This window comes from Numenius arquata, chromosome 12 (assembly GCF_964106895.1).
Source record: "Numenius arquata chromosome 12, bNumArq3.hap1.1, whole genome shotgun sequence".
Classification (NCBI taxonomy): Eukaryota; Metazoa; Chordata; class Aves; order Charadriiformes; family Scolopacidae; genus Numenius; species Numenius arquata.
This window is the reverse complement of record NC_133587.1, coordinates 26005277-26025090: the sequence shown is the minus strand read 5'-3', so window position 1 is coordinate 26025090 and position 19814 is coordinate 26005277. Positions and strand designations below refer to the sequence as shown.

At 36.8% G+C, this 19814-nt stretch overlaps 1 protein-coding gene across 1 annotated transcript in view; it reads left to right on the top strand.

Moving 5' to 3' along the window:
• The first annotated feature begins 3108 nt into the window (after positions 1-3108).
• Positions 3109-19814, top strand: part of C12H10orf67 (chromosome 12 C10orf67 homolog) — a 33165-nt gene continuing 16459 nt past the window's right edge. Inside the window, 10 exon segments of the mRNA XM_074157625.1 lie at positions 3109-3242; positions 4544-4593; positions 4596-4663; positions 6981-7142; positions 7877-7911; positions 7913-7940; positions 9838-9982; positions 9985-10001; positions 16663-16805; positions 17967-18027. Of these exon segments, the coding sequence (XP_074013726.1) occupies positions 3109-3242; positions 4544-4593; positions 4596-4663; positions 6981-7142; positions 7877-7911; positions 7913-7940; positions 9838-9982; positions 9985-10001; positions 16663-16805; positions 17967-18027 (843 nt within the window).

Here is a 19814-nt window from a genome sequence, read left to right as displayed (position 1 = left end):
TAGGATCTCGTTTTCAAAGATTACAGCTAAACTCATTTTGCAAAGGTAAAACCAGTATTTTATTATGCAATAAATACTATTCTTTAAGATTCGGCACCACTACCATTCCAAATCCATTTTCAGCAGCCCCTAACTGGGTTAAAATATCATAAAATCCCTTTCAGGGAATTTGATGAATGAAGACTATAAACAAATAACTTTTGATTATTATCTCAATAGAATCAATAGCTGGCCTTGCCCAGGCTAGACAGCAAAGACATTTCTAAATAAACAAGATTATTATGACTGCAGTAGGTAATTAGGGTGCGAAGCATCCAGCTACTTAACATAAAGATAGTAGTTAGAATAGTTAAGACCCGACTGTAATCAAAAATAAGGAAACAACCAACACAGGATGAAATATATCATAAACAAAGTCATGGTTTTTCCAGTGTTCATAAATAAATGTGAATTTTTCCAGTGTTTTCCAGTGTTCATAAATAAATGTGAATCTTCTAATGTGATCCTCTAATAGATACAACTTGCTCCTTTCATATGTATTGAAGCAGTGTTTGGGATTAAGACAAGAGGTTTTCTTAACCTGTAATCCAATTCCTATGTCATAAAAATGTTGACGTAATTTTTTGTTAGTTTTTGTTAATAAACTTTTTCTCTGTTTCCAATGGCAAACTAGACTTTTTCCCAAACCAAAGCACCCTTTTCTCTACATTATTATTATTGTTAGAAGGTGACCTAAAAGTAAGACAGGTTTTACAAATGGTCTTTTTAAGCCAACTAACATTTCTGCCTTTCACTCAATTACCCTTATCATTTTTCTAAATGAAAGAAAACATCCGAGAATACCCAACTACAAGTATCAAATTATTACTCAGCATGTGACTTAATAATGAAATCTCCCTTTTTATATTAAGTAACAATTGTGAATGTATTGATGACATCTCCTGGACTATATCTAACTTCTTAAATTTCTTACCAATTACGTTTCACTAATATAAAGAGATTGTTATTTTATCCCTTTCCAGCTTGAGCTCAAGGAAGAAAATAAAACTAGCATTCAATTTTATCTTGGCAGTTTGTATTGCTTTCCATATTTCTTCTGTGGATGAAATGAGGTAGCTCCCAGAGCTTGCAGAAGAGGTGCAATTAGTAAAATTATTTTTATTCTTGGAAATAAAGGGCCATTTTTTCTATAAGCCATATGAATCCCTGATACTTCTGTGGATTCACAGTTGAAATGTTTTTTTTTCCATGCTAATCACTCCAAATATTGCAAATGGTGATTTTTTTTTCAGATAAAGGAAACTAAGCCTATAACCCTGTACATAAAAATTAAGTATCACATTGAACAGACTTAGGTGTTAATCCTAGCAAAATTCAACTCCATTAGAAGCAATCACCCTGCTTAAAAATCCTTTCAGTTTCTACTAGGTAAGTCATTATTTTCCTTTTATATTTATAGAGTTGTGCCATGTTGATGTGATGTTTGATACTAAAAGCTTGCCATGTCTCTAGGTGTAACTTGAACTCAAGCAAAGTTGAAGTGATTTTTAGTGTAAATGCCAATAGAGGTCAAAGAGCACTACAGATCAAATAGCGTATTCAAACAGATTATTAACTTTATGTTTTTCCAGCTAGCCCATACTCTGTGATGGACTTCTATCAAGGAAGAGTTATAAAACAATTATGCAGAGCTTTTCGTCATCACACTATTGTCTTCTAACCATGTGAAAACTAGAATGTCAAAGTGAAAGCAAACATGCCACTCATAATGGCTTGTACTCATGTTTGACATCACCTTCTTCTAGCTCACAGTCATAAACTGCCTAGTATTTTTTCTTCTTCAGCCTCCATCACCTAAGCTGCTATTCCAAACTTCCTCCACATTTTCTTCTCATTCTTATGCAGCTTTAAAAGCCCACCTGAACTTCTCACCTCTGTTTTCAAACATATTGGAGGAGGGAGAGGTGGATGAAGTTCAGGATGGTCGGTGTGTGGTGGGAATTATTGCATTTGGGTGCCATGTTACATGCAATATTCTCTGAAACATGCCATGATGTGGGGAAAATGTTTCTTGACCTGACAATATTTTACCTGGAGTGTGTGAACTCTCCTCAGATAACTACTCTCCAGTGGGGAATCTAACCATTGGATTTTCAACAGCACTTTCTGCTTAAATAGGAAGTCTTCTTCTTCCCCCAGCTTTATATACTGAGCATGACACCAGATAGCATGGAACATCCCTTTGGTCGGCTGTCCTGGCTGTGTCTTCTCCCAACTTCTTGCGTACTCCCAACCTACTCACTGGTTGGATGATATGAGGAACCCAAAAGATCTTGATTACTTAGCCACAATCAGAAACACTGGCATACTATCAACAGTATTTCTCACCCCAAACCCAAACCATAGCATTGTAACAGCTGCTGGCATCAAAAGTAACTCCATCCCAGCTGAAACCATGACATTCTCCACCCCATATTCCATGCCATACGATGTCATGCTCAGCATAGAAAGCTGGGGAAGAAGAAGGAAGGGGGCAACGTTCAGAGTGATGGCATTTGTCTTCTCAAGTAACCGTTATGCATGATGGAGCCCCGTTTTCCTGGAGATGGCTGAGCACCTGCCTGTCCATGGGAAGTAGTGAATTAATTCCTTGTTTTCCTTTGCTTGCATGCACGGCTTTTGCTTTACCTAAACTGCCTTTATCTCAACCCACCAGTTTTTCCGCACTTTTTCGATTCTCTCCCTCACCCCACCGGCGGGAGACTGAGCGAGCGGCTGCGTGGTCCTCGCTGCCCCGCTAGCGGGGCTTAAACCAGGACCGCAGCGAACAGGAGAGATGAACGAAGAGCCTTCCGACTCCCGGGCGATGGGCCGCTCGAGCTGGACGAACCTGCTCCCCTGGGGGCGGTTTTCCAGGGCGAACCAGCCCCGGAAGGTTTGCTCCCGAGGCGGGGGGAGGCTGCTCGGCACCTGGCGGCAGCAGCGGCAACGGAGGCCGGATCGGGTCGGCGGGGGAGGCAGCGGAGCCGCCACCGGACCAGGCCCCAACGCCGCCACGGAACCCGGCGTCACGCGTCACTTCCTGCCGGAAGTCGGGTCCCGGTTGCCATGGCTCCGCTGGCGGCGTCCCGCAGCGGCTGGGGCGGAGGGAGGGCCCGGCCGGCCCTCAGCGCCCCGCCAGCCCCGGGACCTCCGCTGGGGCTGCGGGCGCTGCCGTGCCGCCTGGAGGAGCCGGAACCCCAGCGCCGGTGAGGGGCGGTGGCGGGGTGCTGAGGCGCGGCGGGGACCGGGGCCTAACCTGGCGGGTTGCGGCCCGAGCCCTCGGTTGTGTGGGTGCAGTTGGTTTCTGTGGAGATCTCGCCTGTTTTGACAACTGCAGGAGCCGAGGGCGGTTCCCAATCGGTCTTGAGTGACACTAGATGTTGCTAACGGGACTCCGTTTCACGGTACTTTAGACGAAGAAACCGCACAGGTCCGAAATTTTGCTGTTGGTAATGCTCCTGGAGCCATTGTACTTTGAGCTTTCACCTAAATATCTGTCATACCTGTTTAACAACGTTCCCTGTATTTTGCTGCCACTCCTGGGGCTGATGGGGATAAGACTGTATCTTGTATACCCTTCTCTCTTCTGTTTTGGAAGAATCTACTTGTACTTTCTATTGAAAGTAATCTATTTGTGCACTAAATTAAAGTTAACGCAGCCCAAAGTAATTCTGACTTTTTGGCGGTGCTGTGCATCTCGCAGTGTAACCTTACAGCTGAGATCACAGCTGCTTCAGTAAGAAGCTTTACATCTCCTGTCCTATGGTGCAGAACTGTTTGGAAATGATAATACAGCACTATGATCGTTAACACTTTGATAAGTAATAGTGCTTGGAATATATCTGAATGCTCGCAAAATCTCCAGAGGTCTTCAGAACACCTCTGGTTGAATGCTGTTAAAAATTTAAACCAACTTTACTGAGTTGTGATGACTGTAAATTAGGTAGATCTGGCCAAGAATTTTCTGACACCACCCATTTCTAACAGAAAGGAATTTTGTCAATGTCAAAATATTATGTTTTTAACAATCCAATGTTCAAATTTTCTATTAAAAAAAGTAACAATGTTGTGTCTTTATCAGTGTGTTTATCAATGAGACAGAAAATCCAGCTCCTAACTAAATCTACAGTCCAGGACTTCTGGTCTAATACATTTCTGTAGAGAACACTGAAAATAATCTGTTTACTGACAGAATACATTCTGATCTTTAGCATTTTCTTTTATGTTCTTTAGCATAATGTTAGTGTTGTTTAACTTTTTAATTGTTATTTTGATTAAAAACACTTGTCTTCGTGAAACAAGTATAGAAACAAACTGTTAATGTGTTTATTACACTCTGTTAAACACCCCTCTATCTTAAGAAAGTCAAGCGAGTGAAATGATAAAAAATTTATAGGTACTTTGCCTCTGAATTTCCATTATTAACAGGAGATTTATTAACTTGATTAATGCAAATACTGTAATATTTCAAGTGTTTTTTCAATTCTGTCTGTGTTTGCAGGCCTTGCATTTCAAATTACTTAAAAATAGGATATTACAGTACAGATCATGCTATGCAACAGATATCAAAGAAATACCAGAATTATAAGAGCTAGCTATTGCTACGCAAGCTTTAATCAAGGTAAATTGGGAAAGTATCATAACAAGTCTTCCTCATGCTATAGAACATGTACTTTTGTCACTATCATCTCTGTTTTGTGTAATTCTTAATGAATCTGTTTTGGCTTTTTTTCTGTCTTCATATACCTATGTTACCAGTTACATTATATACATTTCCGTTTTCAAAATTGCATAATATACAATAGATGAATCGAGACTGAATTACTTGACTATCTGAGTCAGAGAAAATTATGAAGGGATTAACATTGTTTAATGTACGAAAAAGATAAACTTAAGTGAAATTTCTGAAGGCTTAAACCAGTCTAATAGTGGCTAAGAGTCCGGAAATAAATGTGGGGCTGTCAGTTCCGTTGATATCAGTTACGAGTATGGCTAAGGAGACCTTATATGTATCTGATTAAGGAGATTAAATAAAGTAGTGCAATGCTTTTGCTTTGCACATAGCATATACAAAAGCAAATAAGAAAGAATCATATTATCTACTCTTGCACAATTATATGTGTATCTTAAACAGCGTCTACTGAAATTTAATACTTAGACATGGGAGGGAGGGTGCATTCCCTAAGGAGGCACAATCCAGTCTGCTTAACATAAATGCTTTAGCAGTTTGTGGTGGAAGATTGTGCCTCTAGAGACCTGCAGAGGGAGATCCATTCCATCAAAATGAGGTGTTTCTATCTGTCCTTTCACTGTGTAAGAAATTATAAAGGAAGGTACTTCAGGATATAGAATCATTATGTGCTCCAAAAGGTTGATTTCCTACAAAAAAAACCCCAACTTTTCTTTTTAGATCTCAGATGGTGTATATATCTTATATAGATAAGAAATAAAATCAAATGCTTTTGGTGCTACTTTTAGAAGCAATATCTCATTCTGCCTCACATCTCTGAAAGACTTCAGAGTATTTTGCTCATCTGAGCCAGTGGCAAGCAGAATGCATTTCCTTTAATGCTTCCTCTGTCACTTCTTGCTAAAATGAAAATATTTTTATTCTTTTTACCATAAAATGCTTTACAGAGTATTGAATTAGAATTTATAAACAAGTCTTGACCACTTCCTGGGCTTACATTTTGATATGTCTTGATACTTGTGGGGGTTTCCTTTGCAAAATCTGACTAGTTATCATCTGGCAGATACTTGCCTGTTCCTAAAATAGTTATTTTTTGAGAAAGCTAAATATCTTTTCTGCATAAATATTCTCTGCCTGTCAAATATTGAATCCAAATATGTTTAATATATGCAGTACTGGGGGGCTGGGGGGGAGGTGACAGAGAACATCCTGCATATCTGGATGCAAAGTATATTTATATTGAGGGTCAGTTCTCATTATGCTGTCCTTGCCTGGGACTACTGAAATATATGCTTAATATTGTATATTCAGATCTTCCATTTAATGAGTTACAGTTTTCTTAATGTCGGTTTTAAATTTTTATCATCTGTGGGAGTGATACAGTGGAGTAGTGCTTACAACAAACATCACAAAGATGTCATTGATACCTCTGACACGGCAGTATATATTCATTTTGGCACATTTTTATAATTTATGTTTTGTTCTGCTGAAGTAATCACAATTTTCTTCATATAATTTTTAATTTCATTAGACAGTATTATGGTGCGATATTTCCTATTTTTATTATAGAAGACTCCCCAAGACTTTACTTAACTGTCAAATTAGTTATTTGGTGTGAGAATCATCTCACGGATTAAGAAACCTGCATTTGAGTGTCTCATGGGAGTATCTTTATCTGAGCAGAGCATCTGAACTTCCCATATAGTCAGTGCAGATCTGTCTTTGTAGTCAGTGGAGATGCCTAAAAATATGCTACTTGGGCCCTGTCTCCGGTTTCAGCAAGGGATGGGTTTCCTTTGGCCCCGTGTCCTGTCTGCCAGCCCCGCATAAGACGTCTTTCATACCTCAATTCTTCTGACACTAAACCACGTGTGCATGAGCAAAGGAGTCAAGTTCCATTGACTTCATTGCCTGTAACAGAAACTTACCTAGTTCTTACATACTAAATTTAGGTGTTTTACTCTGCAGATGGAAACTCCTGCTGACAGCCTAAGATGTCCAAAGCATGGATGTGAAGCTGTGAGCTCTGACAGGTGTAGATACCCATGCCCAAGTGACTGCTGTGGGCCAGAGAGGATACCATAGGGCATAAAAACGCATTAGATGCTTGTGTTTAGGTGACTTAATCTAGCCATCAGCATCTTGAACAGAGTAATGGAGTAGTCATACTTTTATTTTGACTAGCTTACTTTGTATATAAAAATAAATAATACTAAGATTTTTATCTTTTTTATTATTTTATTTTTAGCTCATTCATTCTCTCCAGTGAAATTTATTCATCTACAAAAGCATCATTCAAGCCCAATATGAAGAAAAAATTGAAGAACAGGCTTCAAATCTTTGTAAATACATAAATGATAAACTGATAGATCTTGATTTTTTTCATAAACAGATAGAGAGAAAAATTCTTGTTCATTTATATGTTAATCTTAACTATATACCAGCTCTCTCATTCATATACCCTCTTTGTGCAGATTGATACAATATTTTACTTAATCAAAAGTAATCCACGGAACTACTGAAAATACATAAGGAAGGGTGCTAATATAGATTTTAAAGTGGCTGTCTTAAAGTATCTTTTGCAAATTTGCAATTAGTAGAACAGATTACATTGTACTCGGCATATTAACAACCATGTCTAGGACAACTTCTTAAACTGTTACGTGATTTTTTGTAGTAAAATACTTTGTAACAATATTTTCATAGGCAGGAAGCGTAGCACACTTCATGTGTGTGTAAATTATTTACAGTTCTTTCCCTGTTTATTTCTTTGAAAATATATAGTCAATGATCTTTAGGTAGTAAATTACAGCCTGTGCCAGCATTAACACTCCTCACTCCTAGGCAATCATGTTGCAATTAGTGAGCGCTCACTATAAGGGAGAAATATGCATAAAGCCTCAGTTTCAAGCTTCTGATATGGATATTTTAAAAAAAGCAAAAATGAAAAAAATTGGTGCAAAAAAAAAGTGATAGAAAAGGAACATGAGCTTAGTATTTTTTTCAAATTCAAGAGCTTGGCTAACATTTAATTTTCTTAAATTACAAAGAAGGATATGTAAAAGTTGGTTTGATTTTGTAATTGCTTGTGTCCTCTTATTGCACATCAAAGTTCTCAGTAATTTGTTACAAATCGAATTGCAGAAAGAGGCTCAAATTTGACAAAGCTACGAAAAAGAGTTGTGATGCCCTGGCTGGTCTCAGAGGGGTGGGTTTTAATTGTTAATGTGGTAGTAGACTCCTGGTCTGAGTATTTGTATGTCATAAAACAATTACAGAGAATGGCTTTGGACTTCAAATCCTGCAGAAGGGTGTATTTGAATTTTTCATGAAGACTAAGCATTTAAACTATACTAAATAGAAACAAAATAATTTACACGAAAATATAGTTGTTTTTACATTATTTTCCCCCCTTACACAGTTTAGAATACTTGAGTATAGTTTTAGATGAGTAACATTGTAGTAACTACAACATGAATGAGGTATGTTAGTAGAGAACAGTGGAAGAAAACAAAAATTGCAGATTTTTTAATTTCTTGACTAGTGAAAAACAATTGAAGTGTAGGGTTAGACCCAAATACGCAGTCAGTGCTTACTTTTCTGTGTTATTGAGGGTAGTCAAATCAAATGAAGGGATGAGCATGCTTTAATTCACAGCAAATGGAGGGAACTTGCTGTCTGTCATGGGGTCTGTTAGGGGGAAGAAACATAGTAATCACATTAAATGCTGTTTGGTTCAATAAAAAATGAAAATGTCTTGATAAATTTGGTAATTGAACTCGGGCTACCGAATAGACAATGACGAGCAATCGCGGGCACTCCAGGTGGCTTTCTACTGCCCTCTAGGGACTGTCCCACAAACTTTCTTATTAACAGATTTCAGGATGCAATTGGAACAGTAAAAAGGATCCAAATTATGAGGTATAGAACTTAAATTTCAAAACAAAGTGTGACTAGCTGAAATATGAGTGTCTACATGCAACCAAGTGCTGCAGCACAGACCATCTAGAATAATGCAAACTTAATTTTGTGTGTGAAAAGTTTACTTTCCCAAATCCAGGTCATGTAATCACTCCATGGTAAAAAATGCATATGAATTCCATGGAGTGTATGGTAGCTGTGTTCTCACCAGGGGATTGTGATCTCAGGTTCCCTTTGTTTTGCTTTCTCTTTGGAAGATGTTGCATTACTCTTGGATTCTTCTGGTCCAGCTTCAGCAACCAGGTAGATTCGCCCCATCCCAGGCATACATATAGCTTTGTAGGTGGGGTGCTCTGAGAAAGGAGAACTGAGCTTGACTCCACTATGGCTGAAGAAATAATTGAAACTTATTTCTTTCACTTCCTCAGTGAGTGCCACAAATGTTAATGTATTAAACAAGAAATAGTAATTTCTGCTAATATCAATATTTTAAAGAAGTTGACCAATATTTAATCACCTGACATTGGAAAATAACTTAAACTAGATATCTAGATACTCCTGAAGGAAGAGCTTAAGTACATTTTTGAGCTTAGTGTTTCCTGGTGGCCAGCTGTTGGCAGTACACCACCTTGCAGAGACATTTCTGTATAATGGGACGCTGCATGTGTTGTTTTTCTTCCAAAGTCTTATTTTTATTTTTTGACTACATAAGAAGTAAGCCATCCATTGTAGGTGCTCTTTTTTTTTTTTTTATCTTTAATGCAATTTAAACACTTTGCTCATGCAATCAAGATACACAAATAAATGGCAGTAATCAAAGTTAACATTCTAATAGTTTATTTTGCTTATTCTGTAATTATGCTGTATTTTCTCCTTATTTTATTTCTTACATGTTTTAAGTACCTTATTTGAAGATTTTAAAATATATAGGGTATGCAAATTTTTTCCAAATTTCCTTTTTCTTTTTGGTTTGAATTCTCTAGTATTATAGATTATGTATTAGATATAACACACTTTTTACAGTAAAATTGTATTTTCAACAGTAAAATACAGTAAAATTGTATTTTCAACACTAGAACAGAACTCTTGAATGTAAAATATGCATTGTGATGTGTTCAAATTGCAAAAAATATTCTGTAGCTTTCAAAAAGGGTTATGGGGTTTATGCCAGAGTCTCACTGAAGAATCTTTTCTTGTAGCAGAAGCATTACAACATAAATGGAGAAGACACATGTTCACCAGGAAAACTTTTGAATCTTTTTTGTAACAAACTACACGAAGAAGAGGTCATAATTGAAGATCTGGAGAGAAAAGTGCAGGAATACCAAAAAAAGAAAGGACTAAGATGGTAAGTTTTTGTAAAAGATCATAAACTCATTGTCCAAGTGTGAAAATCTTCAAACATATTCAACGAAGTGTATTTGTAGGGCCATTATTCTTATAGGAAACATTAGATTGGGAAAGCACTAGAATGCTGTTTGGGATTGTCCTGTGCTATTGTAAGGATTTTGATGAAAATAATTTATAGGACTCTATTAATGTCACACATTTATATCAGTGATAGTATGAACAAGAGCTGGTTGTGCTACCTTTTTTGATCAATATTTTTAATGAAATAAAATAAATTTTTTAAATAAAATATTTTTGTAAAAACTTAACAAAAAACATCTCAAAAAATCAACTCAAAAAGTTTTATAAAACTTTTATAAAATATTGCTCTCAGTGCTATTCTTACTCCATGCATGAACTCCATGCTGTTCATGCATCAGTCACAGAAAAGTCCACCTCTGTTCTACTGCTACTTACTTGTTGTAAGTAGAAGTACTTACATTACATCTTCTCATGTTTCTCTTTGTTTCTACTGTCTCTAAATAACTTCTAAAATAAATATTTTCTTTTTTTTTTTCTTCAGAATTGTGGTGGTAATAATTTAAATTGGCATTTCAAGTATGCAATGAAGACATAACTTCATTTAAAATATAAAAATAAAATACAAAATCCCTCATGTTTGATTTTTCTTAACTCCTGCAGTAGCAGTTCATGGAGTATGACAGCTACTTGGGTACAACCATTAATAGACATGAGAATTATGAATCTTTTCCCCCACCCAAACACCAGTATAAATAGCTAGTTATAATGGCTAAGACCTGTCCTATTTATTCAGTCTGTAGTCTTCAAATGGGAAACATAATTCAGTCTCGTATGTCCATACATCATCTTCATGTCCCTTCTATAACATAAACATGTCCTTCTCCTACCCAATTTACCATACTCATCTGCAGGTCACTGAAATGTAAGAAATGTGTAACACTTTTTCAAAACTTCACATATACTTTAGGCTGATAAAAAAGCAATATCAGGCTCTAAAGAGGTTCTAGCTAAGCCTAATACTGGATTGCTTTTTCACCTCTGTTTTCTATGCATCATTGAGAAGTATTGTACTAATGAGGTCTGAAAATGCCATCTAATTCTGCTGGCAGCCACCTAAGGTAGACAGTATGGCCTGTAAAGGAGAAATATGGGCTCTACAATGTACCCTCTGAGGAGACTAAGTATCTCTCCCCAGTTGGAATTCATAGCTATGCAACCTGTTCTAGAACTGGATCGTTAAGCCAGGTCAGTCATTCCCGTGCTCGGAAGGAAGTGATAGTAATTCCTTCTTGCAACAGTGTTAGCTACAACAGTCAACGGTGTTATGGCTTACTTCTCTTTTGCTTCACTTCTCTTTTGCAGCCCCAGTGAGGCTGTTTGATTTTATGAAATTATGTATATTTAAATGTTCTCTGAATGGAGCCTGCAATCCAGACTCCCATGTGAATATACTAAGAGGCTGTCATTGCATTCTTTATGGCTCAAATTTCTTCTCCAAATGACAAGGAGGCTGGATGTGAGCAAGGGTTGTCATTATCACAGTAGGCTGTGGAATTCTAGAGGTACAGAATCACCTCCTCACTATCTTTCAAAAGTTTGGAGTTGGGGGAAGTACTTTTAGAATACCTAGCTGGATCAGAAAGCAGCTTGTAAAGAAACATTTGTAACTTCCACTGGAAATTAGATGTTAAACCTTTTATTAAAATTAGTAGCACTGTTTAAAATACAGTATTCAATATGCTGTGGTAAGAGAAGTCTTGCCTTAAAATTCAGTTTTGTGATCTTCCACTAAGGGGTGGAAAGCTCCTAAAAGTCTTTAGATTCAGACCTCAGGTACAGGTAGGCACACACGGATGAGGCCTACAGGGTGAAACCAGGAGGCACAGTCGTGAAGTTTCTGCTTCAGTTCAAGAACTTCAGTCAAAGTTACATTACTTACATAAACTGTGGAACTTGTAGGGTAAGTATCTACTGTTGCCATTTGTCCTTTTAGCTCTGGTAAGATTGGTTGCTGTCCAGGTCCTGCACTTTGCATAATTTATGAACCAGATAAAGACATTTTTTGGGGGCAAAACTCCTGTTCAACAATGAAGGATTTAAAAAAAACACCTGTAAATGAGGAATTAACATTGTATAGGTCTTGCTTGCTTGTTTGCTTGTTTAGTAAAGTTCTGTATTAATTAATAAGTGTTCCACATTGTTCATTGGTGACCTGGAATTAAATTAAAACACTGCTGATTAAACTTGTAGGCAACACAGGGTGATATGTAAGTAATAACAGCATATGGATGTTGTAGCAACCTGTTGTGCACTGGGTCCATTGAAACAAACAATCAGTTATACCTTTAGAAGCAAGGAATGCAGCCCCTACCTACAGAACGGGGAGCTATCTTAAAGAATTCAGTATCTACTAAAAAAAAAAAAAGGGAGGGGGGTGTTGGAGTACATTGGCAACTGAACACAGACTCATAATTTACAACAATTTTTAAAAGGGTTGATATAATTCTTCAATGGTTAGATAAGTTGAAGGAGATATTTGATCTCTGGAATCTTGTGAGTACTAGTCCTAGTCTGCACAGTTAGGGAAGTGAACAAGAAAAAGTCAAAACATTTTTGGCAGCTGGAGAAAATGCTCTAAGTTGACAAACTCAGCTTAAATTTGTTTATTGAATAGTTTGAGCTTACTTGATTACATAATCTGAATACCTTGCCAAGGAGAGGACTTAGGGATATTTTCCTGGGATTTGGGATCTATACAGCATTCTCTTAAGAGGTACATGAAAACTTCAATCTCTCTCCAGGTAACAAGAAGTATTCTGGCAACTGTTCCCAAAAATTCTCTAATTGATCTTTGTCTCAGACATGTTTCTGAACGGATGAAAAAGGGGAAAGTAGAGAAGGCTGGTTGGAATAAACAATTAGTGTCAAATTGGCTGGCTAACCCTTCACCTTAGGCCGTGCTTCACAGAGTACTTCAGTATCTATGCCATTTTAGCTGATCCATACAGCAAAAGTTTGTCATCACCAGCTTCTTCTCCAGGAAATCTGCATTTAAACAAAACAGAAACAGGAAATGTTCACTGTTTTCCTCTGTCAATGAGTTTGCAATGAAATGCGTACTTTCCTCCAAAACTATGCTGTCTTTAATCATTTGTCCAGCTCTGCCATGCCTTGAAAAGGCAAATGGGGCTATTTGGGCCAGTAACAACTTGTCAGTCCCTTCTTGGCTGGCGTCTCATTTTGCTATATATAAAAGACATCCACAGGTGGCAAAATCAAACACAGTGGCTACAAGATGAAACTGCTATGAGAATGATTGCTGGTTAGAGCATATTGCCAAAGGAATGATGGCATCTTGATCTCCTGAAGTCTTCAAGACCCTTATAGAATGTATGCATTAGCTAAGTTGAAGATATGAGCGTAATAACAGAGTTGACTGACTGAAACATAAAGGCTTGTATTCAACCAGTGGCCATACTAGAGGTCCCTGTGTTCAACCTTAAACTACATTCCTTTGAAATGTACAGATATAAACTGTGAAAGAATTAAAATGATAAACATGTGAATGTAACATATTCTGGATAATAAGAGTAAATATAAATAAATATCAAAATGATAACTGTTGCAACTCAAAACTGGTATATTTGTAAATGAGAGATTTTCATGACAGCTTGTACAATTGCACCCTCTTGTGTACGTAATGCAGATTTTAAATACCTAAAGTAGATCTTAGAAATTGACAGATACATAATAATTTGGATGACAGATTTTTTGAGAGGGCAAATTCCCAATAAATCAACAACAGTAACAACTTCAGTTTATGATTTTAGCTAGAATATGCTCAAATATTTTCTTCTTTGATGTCATAGGAGAGCATCAGTAATTTGCATCGTATTTCTTTGCAATAAGAGTGCAAAAGTCATAGCTGTTATTCAAAAGGCCAGTTGATTGTAATGAGTGTATATTAAATATGGAAAGATACCAAAGAGAAATAGGTGTTTCTCAACTGCATAATAAATAGCTATAGTCTCTCACCTTTACCTATTTGGCTGGAATGCTATGAGTATAGGTGGATGAATGTAGATAAACTTTTTTATATTCCAAAGTTATGTATCCATATCTGTTTAGTATTATTAGAAAAGTAATCATAAGAGTCTATAATACTTAACCTTAGCAAATATATAGTAGAATTTATTAAGGCTAAAATATGCATAATTTTACTTAAAGTAATGAAACTGTTAGAACAAAGGCCATAAAACAGAAAAGGTGAGAAATACTGAAGCCTCCGTTATAAACTGTGTTATAATCGCCTTCCAACCTCTAGCCCTTTTTTCTTATGACTTAAAAGTTCCCTAGTTTAAACAAGCCAAACGCTACCGCTGTGGGCAGATGGTAGAGAGAACATTGCTACAAAACCTGCCACTCAAAGTGTAACAGATGACTGTAGCTACAGAAAATTGTCCCTTTGTTCATTTTGCTAATGAGTGTCCTCATTGCAGCAGGAGACTGAATAGTTAATTACTTGCAGTTCTTGGATTTAGCAGATGGTGGAGCTAGAGCTAAAGGTTATCTGAGTCATGTGGAAAGTACAAGTTTGTGAAGAAAACGTGTTGTGTACTTTTTATATCCGAGCCTTAAAACAGTAAAAGATTATGGTTACACATATATTTGAGATACCATTTAAAACTTAGTCACAGGATTGATTAAAATCTTTCCGTTTATTTTATGGAAAGGTTCTTCTTTGGAGCATCAGCTGTTGATGCTCAAATACAGCCAGAGCAAAGGAACAAATACTTAAGCCTATTAAGAGCTGTAGCAGTTACTTAAAAGGTCTTTTGAAATTCTAAGTTTGCTTTGCAGTGGTTTAGAGTTGACCACTGCCAGAGCAGAGTGTAAGCTAATTACTTAAATACTGCATGTGCTGTTTGCTTAAGGCTGCTGTCTTCCCTAGAGTGCACTTCTCTGTCTACAGGACTGGGTAGAAGTTTTCAATAAAAACATGCACTCTAATAATTATCTCAGAAGTTTAATTTAAAATCTGTTACTGCATACAGACTGTTTAAAATGAAATACTGTTGAAGTATATCATTAGAATTTATTTTAAAATTACATCTTATTTTAAAAGTACATTGTTAAAAGTAACATTTTTGTTAATCATACTTGTTCTTTATGTAAATTTCTACTGTTTCTTCAGTAAAGGAAGGGGAACCACAAACTCCTATGAATTACTTTCCAAAGCACTTGGCATTTTATTTCCATGATTCCTTAGTAAAATCAGTAAAAACTCTGTGGCCAAAACTTTATGTACATTGATAATTTATTCTGGTAAATTGGAGGTCAAAAATGTCTTTTCTGAGGAAAAACGAATAGTTATGGACTAAATTTTATCCATCATTACATTATAGTTTAAGTTTATATGCCATTTGAAAACTTTGGAATTTTAGTTTTAAAGGTCTTTAACATTTTTATTTTGAAGTATTTTGAAGAATTTTTTAAAAAGCGTTCATATTTTTACCAACGAAAGCAAATAATATCCTACATTTTGTTTAGCAGGCAAAGCAACTGCTGTCCGAGTCTTCTCTTTTGTGTTAATATTTTAAATGGTTTCAGGAGTTAGTTAATATTCTGGTATTACTATAAAGATCTGTGCCAGCTCTGAAAGCTTTTCTATAATTTTAAAAGAAATATGTGGCAGTAAAATCTAGACAGCCATAAGACAATATATTCAGATGTTTTCAATAGCTTTGAAACCAACAAGAAAAAAAGAGTAGCTGTCCCAATAAGCTTCAGTTGCATAAGAAGTCTTTTCCATAATGGACGTGGCAAGATTTAAACAAAGGACACGCATAATAAAAATGTAAATGAGTTTGCTTTACTAAAACTATAACTTTAAAGTCTTTTGTTGCATGTTATCCTGGAACCTTCTTACAAGGTAATCACTGTTTGCATAGAGATTTAAACCGTAGTCTTCAATAGCATTAAACCCCTGCACGGTCTATGTGTGACAGGCATGCAAAGCCATGTTAATGTTCAGAATATGAATTGCCTCTGGGTGGCTCCGACACCAAGTAGAAAACCAACTGTGTTGATATCAGAAGGCCTGATGGACTCCATGCGGCTCCCAGCCTGAAAACTTCACTGCTTTGACATGTGATGTGCTCCTCATGACACTGGCAGCACTGTCACTGAGGAATGGCACAAAGGCAACAAGCCCCCCTCCTTAGCCATGCACTTTGCAACCCCCTGGTGTTGCCTGTCCACAGTCCCTCCTGCCTGCCTAGTTACGGACAGCACTTCAGAAACACGGGGGGAAGTGTGGGTGGATAGGCCCCAGCTGCCTTCCTGGACACAGCCTCCATAATAAATTGACCTGAATGATGAGGGCACACAAACAGTATGATATGCATTATTCCTGTCAATAAAATGTCCCCATGTGTTATGGTCTTTGTATATAATGTACTGCAGCCTTTCTTCTAGCGGGGACCTATTTAGAGGCTCCACTTTTTTTCTATTCATATTATGACTCTGTAATAGAATTCAGAAATTATATGATACTGTGTTGTATAATATTACACCAGTGCAGCATATTTAAATCCCTGATTCCTTACTTATAAATTCAAGGCATCGCAATCTTTCAGGTTCTCTTTCAGGATGATAACCATGAAAAAAAAATACTTGAAAAAGAGAATGAGGATTTCAAAGAAGAGGTTTTTGAACTGCACAATGAGATTTCTCGTCTAAAAAATGCTCTGAAGCGCTCTGAAAAAAGAAAAATATGTCTTAGGTAAAACTTTCAACTGATGTAAGATCAAAATGATTGGTTTAAATGCAGCATGTAAGAAATGTTACTAAAGTTGGAATTAATTGTTAACAAGCTTCAGAAGGAGGGTGACTTTTTTCTGGACTGCTGTCTTTTTCTGGTATTGAATGCTAATTTTCTATGTATTTGTAGGGAAATTCATACATATTTATTCTAATTTTAATGCATATATTTACATATTTTTAATTTATGACAAAGGAATATTTGTTGTAGCTTTTGAGACTTCTAATATTGCCTAGCAATGTGGCTGGAGTTCATATTTTGTGGCAGATGCGTGCTGTAAAGTTACTGAAAAAGAAAAGTGTCATATGTAGATAGTTATATTTTTAAGTGATGGTCTACTGTTTTATCTTAAGATAACTGTATTAAAACCTACTCCCTCTCTAGAGTAGTTTTTGAGCTTCTGCAAAATATTTGAACGTGCATTTCTTCATACAATTAGTTTTGTGTTTCTGTGGAAGTTTCTAAGAGAATCGGTTTCTATCAAATAAGCTGTCGCTGCTTTTGATACCTGTGCTTTATTACAGTTCTTAAAAGAAGTTTTTTTTCCTGAGAAGTACAATGTACAGTCTTTACCTACAGGTCACTTCTTGTATATTGCCAAAGCGAAATATTTAATGGAGGACTAGAAAGTATGGCAATAGAGTAGAATTTGGCTGTTTAGCTTTGTTATGTTTGTGTAGATTAGACCCAGTATCACCTTTAGTAGAGGCAAGATGAATTTGCCACAGACAATATTCCTGATTCCCGTTTATCATCTGATTCAATGGTGCTTCTTATCTTTTGCTAGTTTTGTATGAGCAATAAAGAACCACCTGCTAAAACACTTTGTATTGGCTGTGACTAACAGCAAGGATGTCCAGAATTAGTATTAATGAAAAGCTGTGGGCACTCAGTCACACTTGGCTCTTGAACTTACTTCTTCATCTCTATCTGACCAGCCGGCTGAACAGCAGGAAGAAGGCTGTGAATGTCAAGGGCGGTGGTGAAGGTCACAGTTCTGCCAGGACTCTCATCCCCCGTGCTTTTCGCTGGGTTTAGAGACTGACCTGAAGCAAACATTCTGAATACATTAACGTAGGCATGTAATTTCATGGGTTTTCTCTTTCCGCTCTTGTTTTCAGATAAGCAAGCTCAAAAAATGTGATCAAAAATGGATGCTGATGAGCCAGCTGTTCAAAAGGTACTGTAATTTTTTAGTTTTTTAAGCTACACTTGGCAGAACAGTAATGAACTTGGGCTATTGGCAGTGTATAGCTCAAATAATGTTAGAAACCTGACTTTAACATGAATTATGTTGCATTTTGGTTTATGGTAGTATTATTCACTGTAGAGTAATAATGAATTGGTATTCCTCTAACGAATATCATGATTTTTTTTCTCATCCTGCCGTATTTTGTAATGTTGTTAAAACACTGTGAAAATTCTGAACCTCAATAAACTACAGTAAAAGGATTGAATACTTTAATAAAAGAAGTAACACATTCAGTAAGCTTTTGAAGGCAGGGAAAGAAGATTTGTATAGCGGAAGAGCTAGTAATCTCAAAAAAAGAAAATGGTTATTTTTTTAACCTGTGACTTGTTAAATATTCAACTATTCCTGGATAGAGCCGTTAGTATATATGAATTATTCTTGATATTCTATCTGAGCAAAACAATAGCTGAACAAGATATAAAAGTAATCTTTTTTAAAAAACTTTCATTAATAACCAATCTCAATAAAAAGTTGACAGCTGTCAGTGTTTTCCTAGTATAACATCTGGATATCTTTCCGGTGGGCTTCCTGTCTTGTGATAGTTCTCAAATTACTTTTTTTTACAGTGTATAGTTCTCATTCTTAAGAAATAGACACAGAACTTTTTCCTATAACAAACATTCCTTCTGTGAAACATTTCTAAAGTGTTTTGTAGATAACTCACTTCTTTGTGGTGAAATACAAGGGAAATCATGATACTTTTATGTGCTAATTCCATGATTACTAAATTCTCATGCAAATTCATATCTTAAAAAAAATATATTTGGGGTTCTAATTGACAAGCGGCTGAATATGAGCCTGCAGTGTGCCCAGGTGGCCAAGAAAGCCAACGGCATCCTGGCTTGTATTAGAAATAGCGTGACCAGCAGAAGTAGGGAGGTGATTGTGCCCCTGTATTCAGCACTGGTGAGGCCACACCTCGAGTATTGTGTCCAGTTTTGGGCACCTCAATACAAGAGAGATATCGAGGAGCTGGAGCAAGTGCAGAGGAGGGCAACAAAGCTGGTGAATGGCCTGGAGAATAAATCTTATGAAGAACGGTTGAAGGAGCTGGGACTGTTTAGTATGAGGAAGAGGAGGCTGAGGGGAGACCTCATCACTCTCTACAACTACTTGAAAGGACACTGTAGAGAGGTTGGTGCTGGTCTCTTCGCACAGGTAACTAATGACAGAACAAGAGGGAATGGCTTCAAGCTCCAACAGGGTAGGTTTAGACTGAACATTAGGAAAGAATTTTTCACAGAAAGAGTGGTCGGGCATTGGAATAGGCTGCCCAGGGAGGTGGTTGAGTCACCATCCCTGGATGTGTTTAAGAGACGTTTAGATGTGGTGTTGGGGGATATGATATAGGGGAGAACTTTGTAGTGTAGGGTAGATGGTTGGACTCGATGATCCCAAGGGTCTCTTCCAACCTGGACGATTCTATGATTCTATGATATTTTTGTGAGAACTGAGGCACTGGATTTCTAAAATCAACCCTTTCATTACCTTTCCTTGTGACCTTAGATGAATCTCTCTTCTATGACCAAGTTTCCCATTCTGAAAATAGTGATAACTACTTATCTTTGCAAGAGCATTGAAAGAGTACGTTCATTAGGATTCTGTACAAGAAATCCAAAATCAGAAGTGGAAAATTAATTGGTCTGTCTAATGCAGTAGTCTATCAAAAAAGAGATGTGTCTTCTGTTAGTTTTTATCTTTTTCTAGGTCTGACA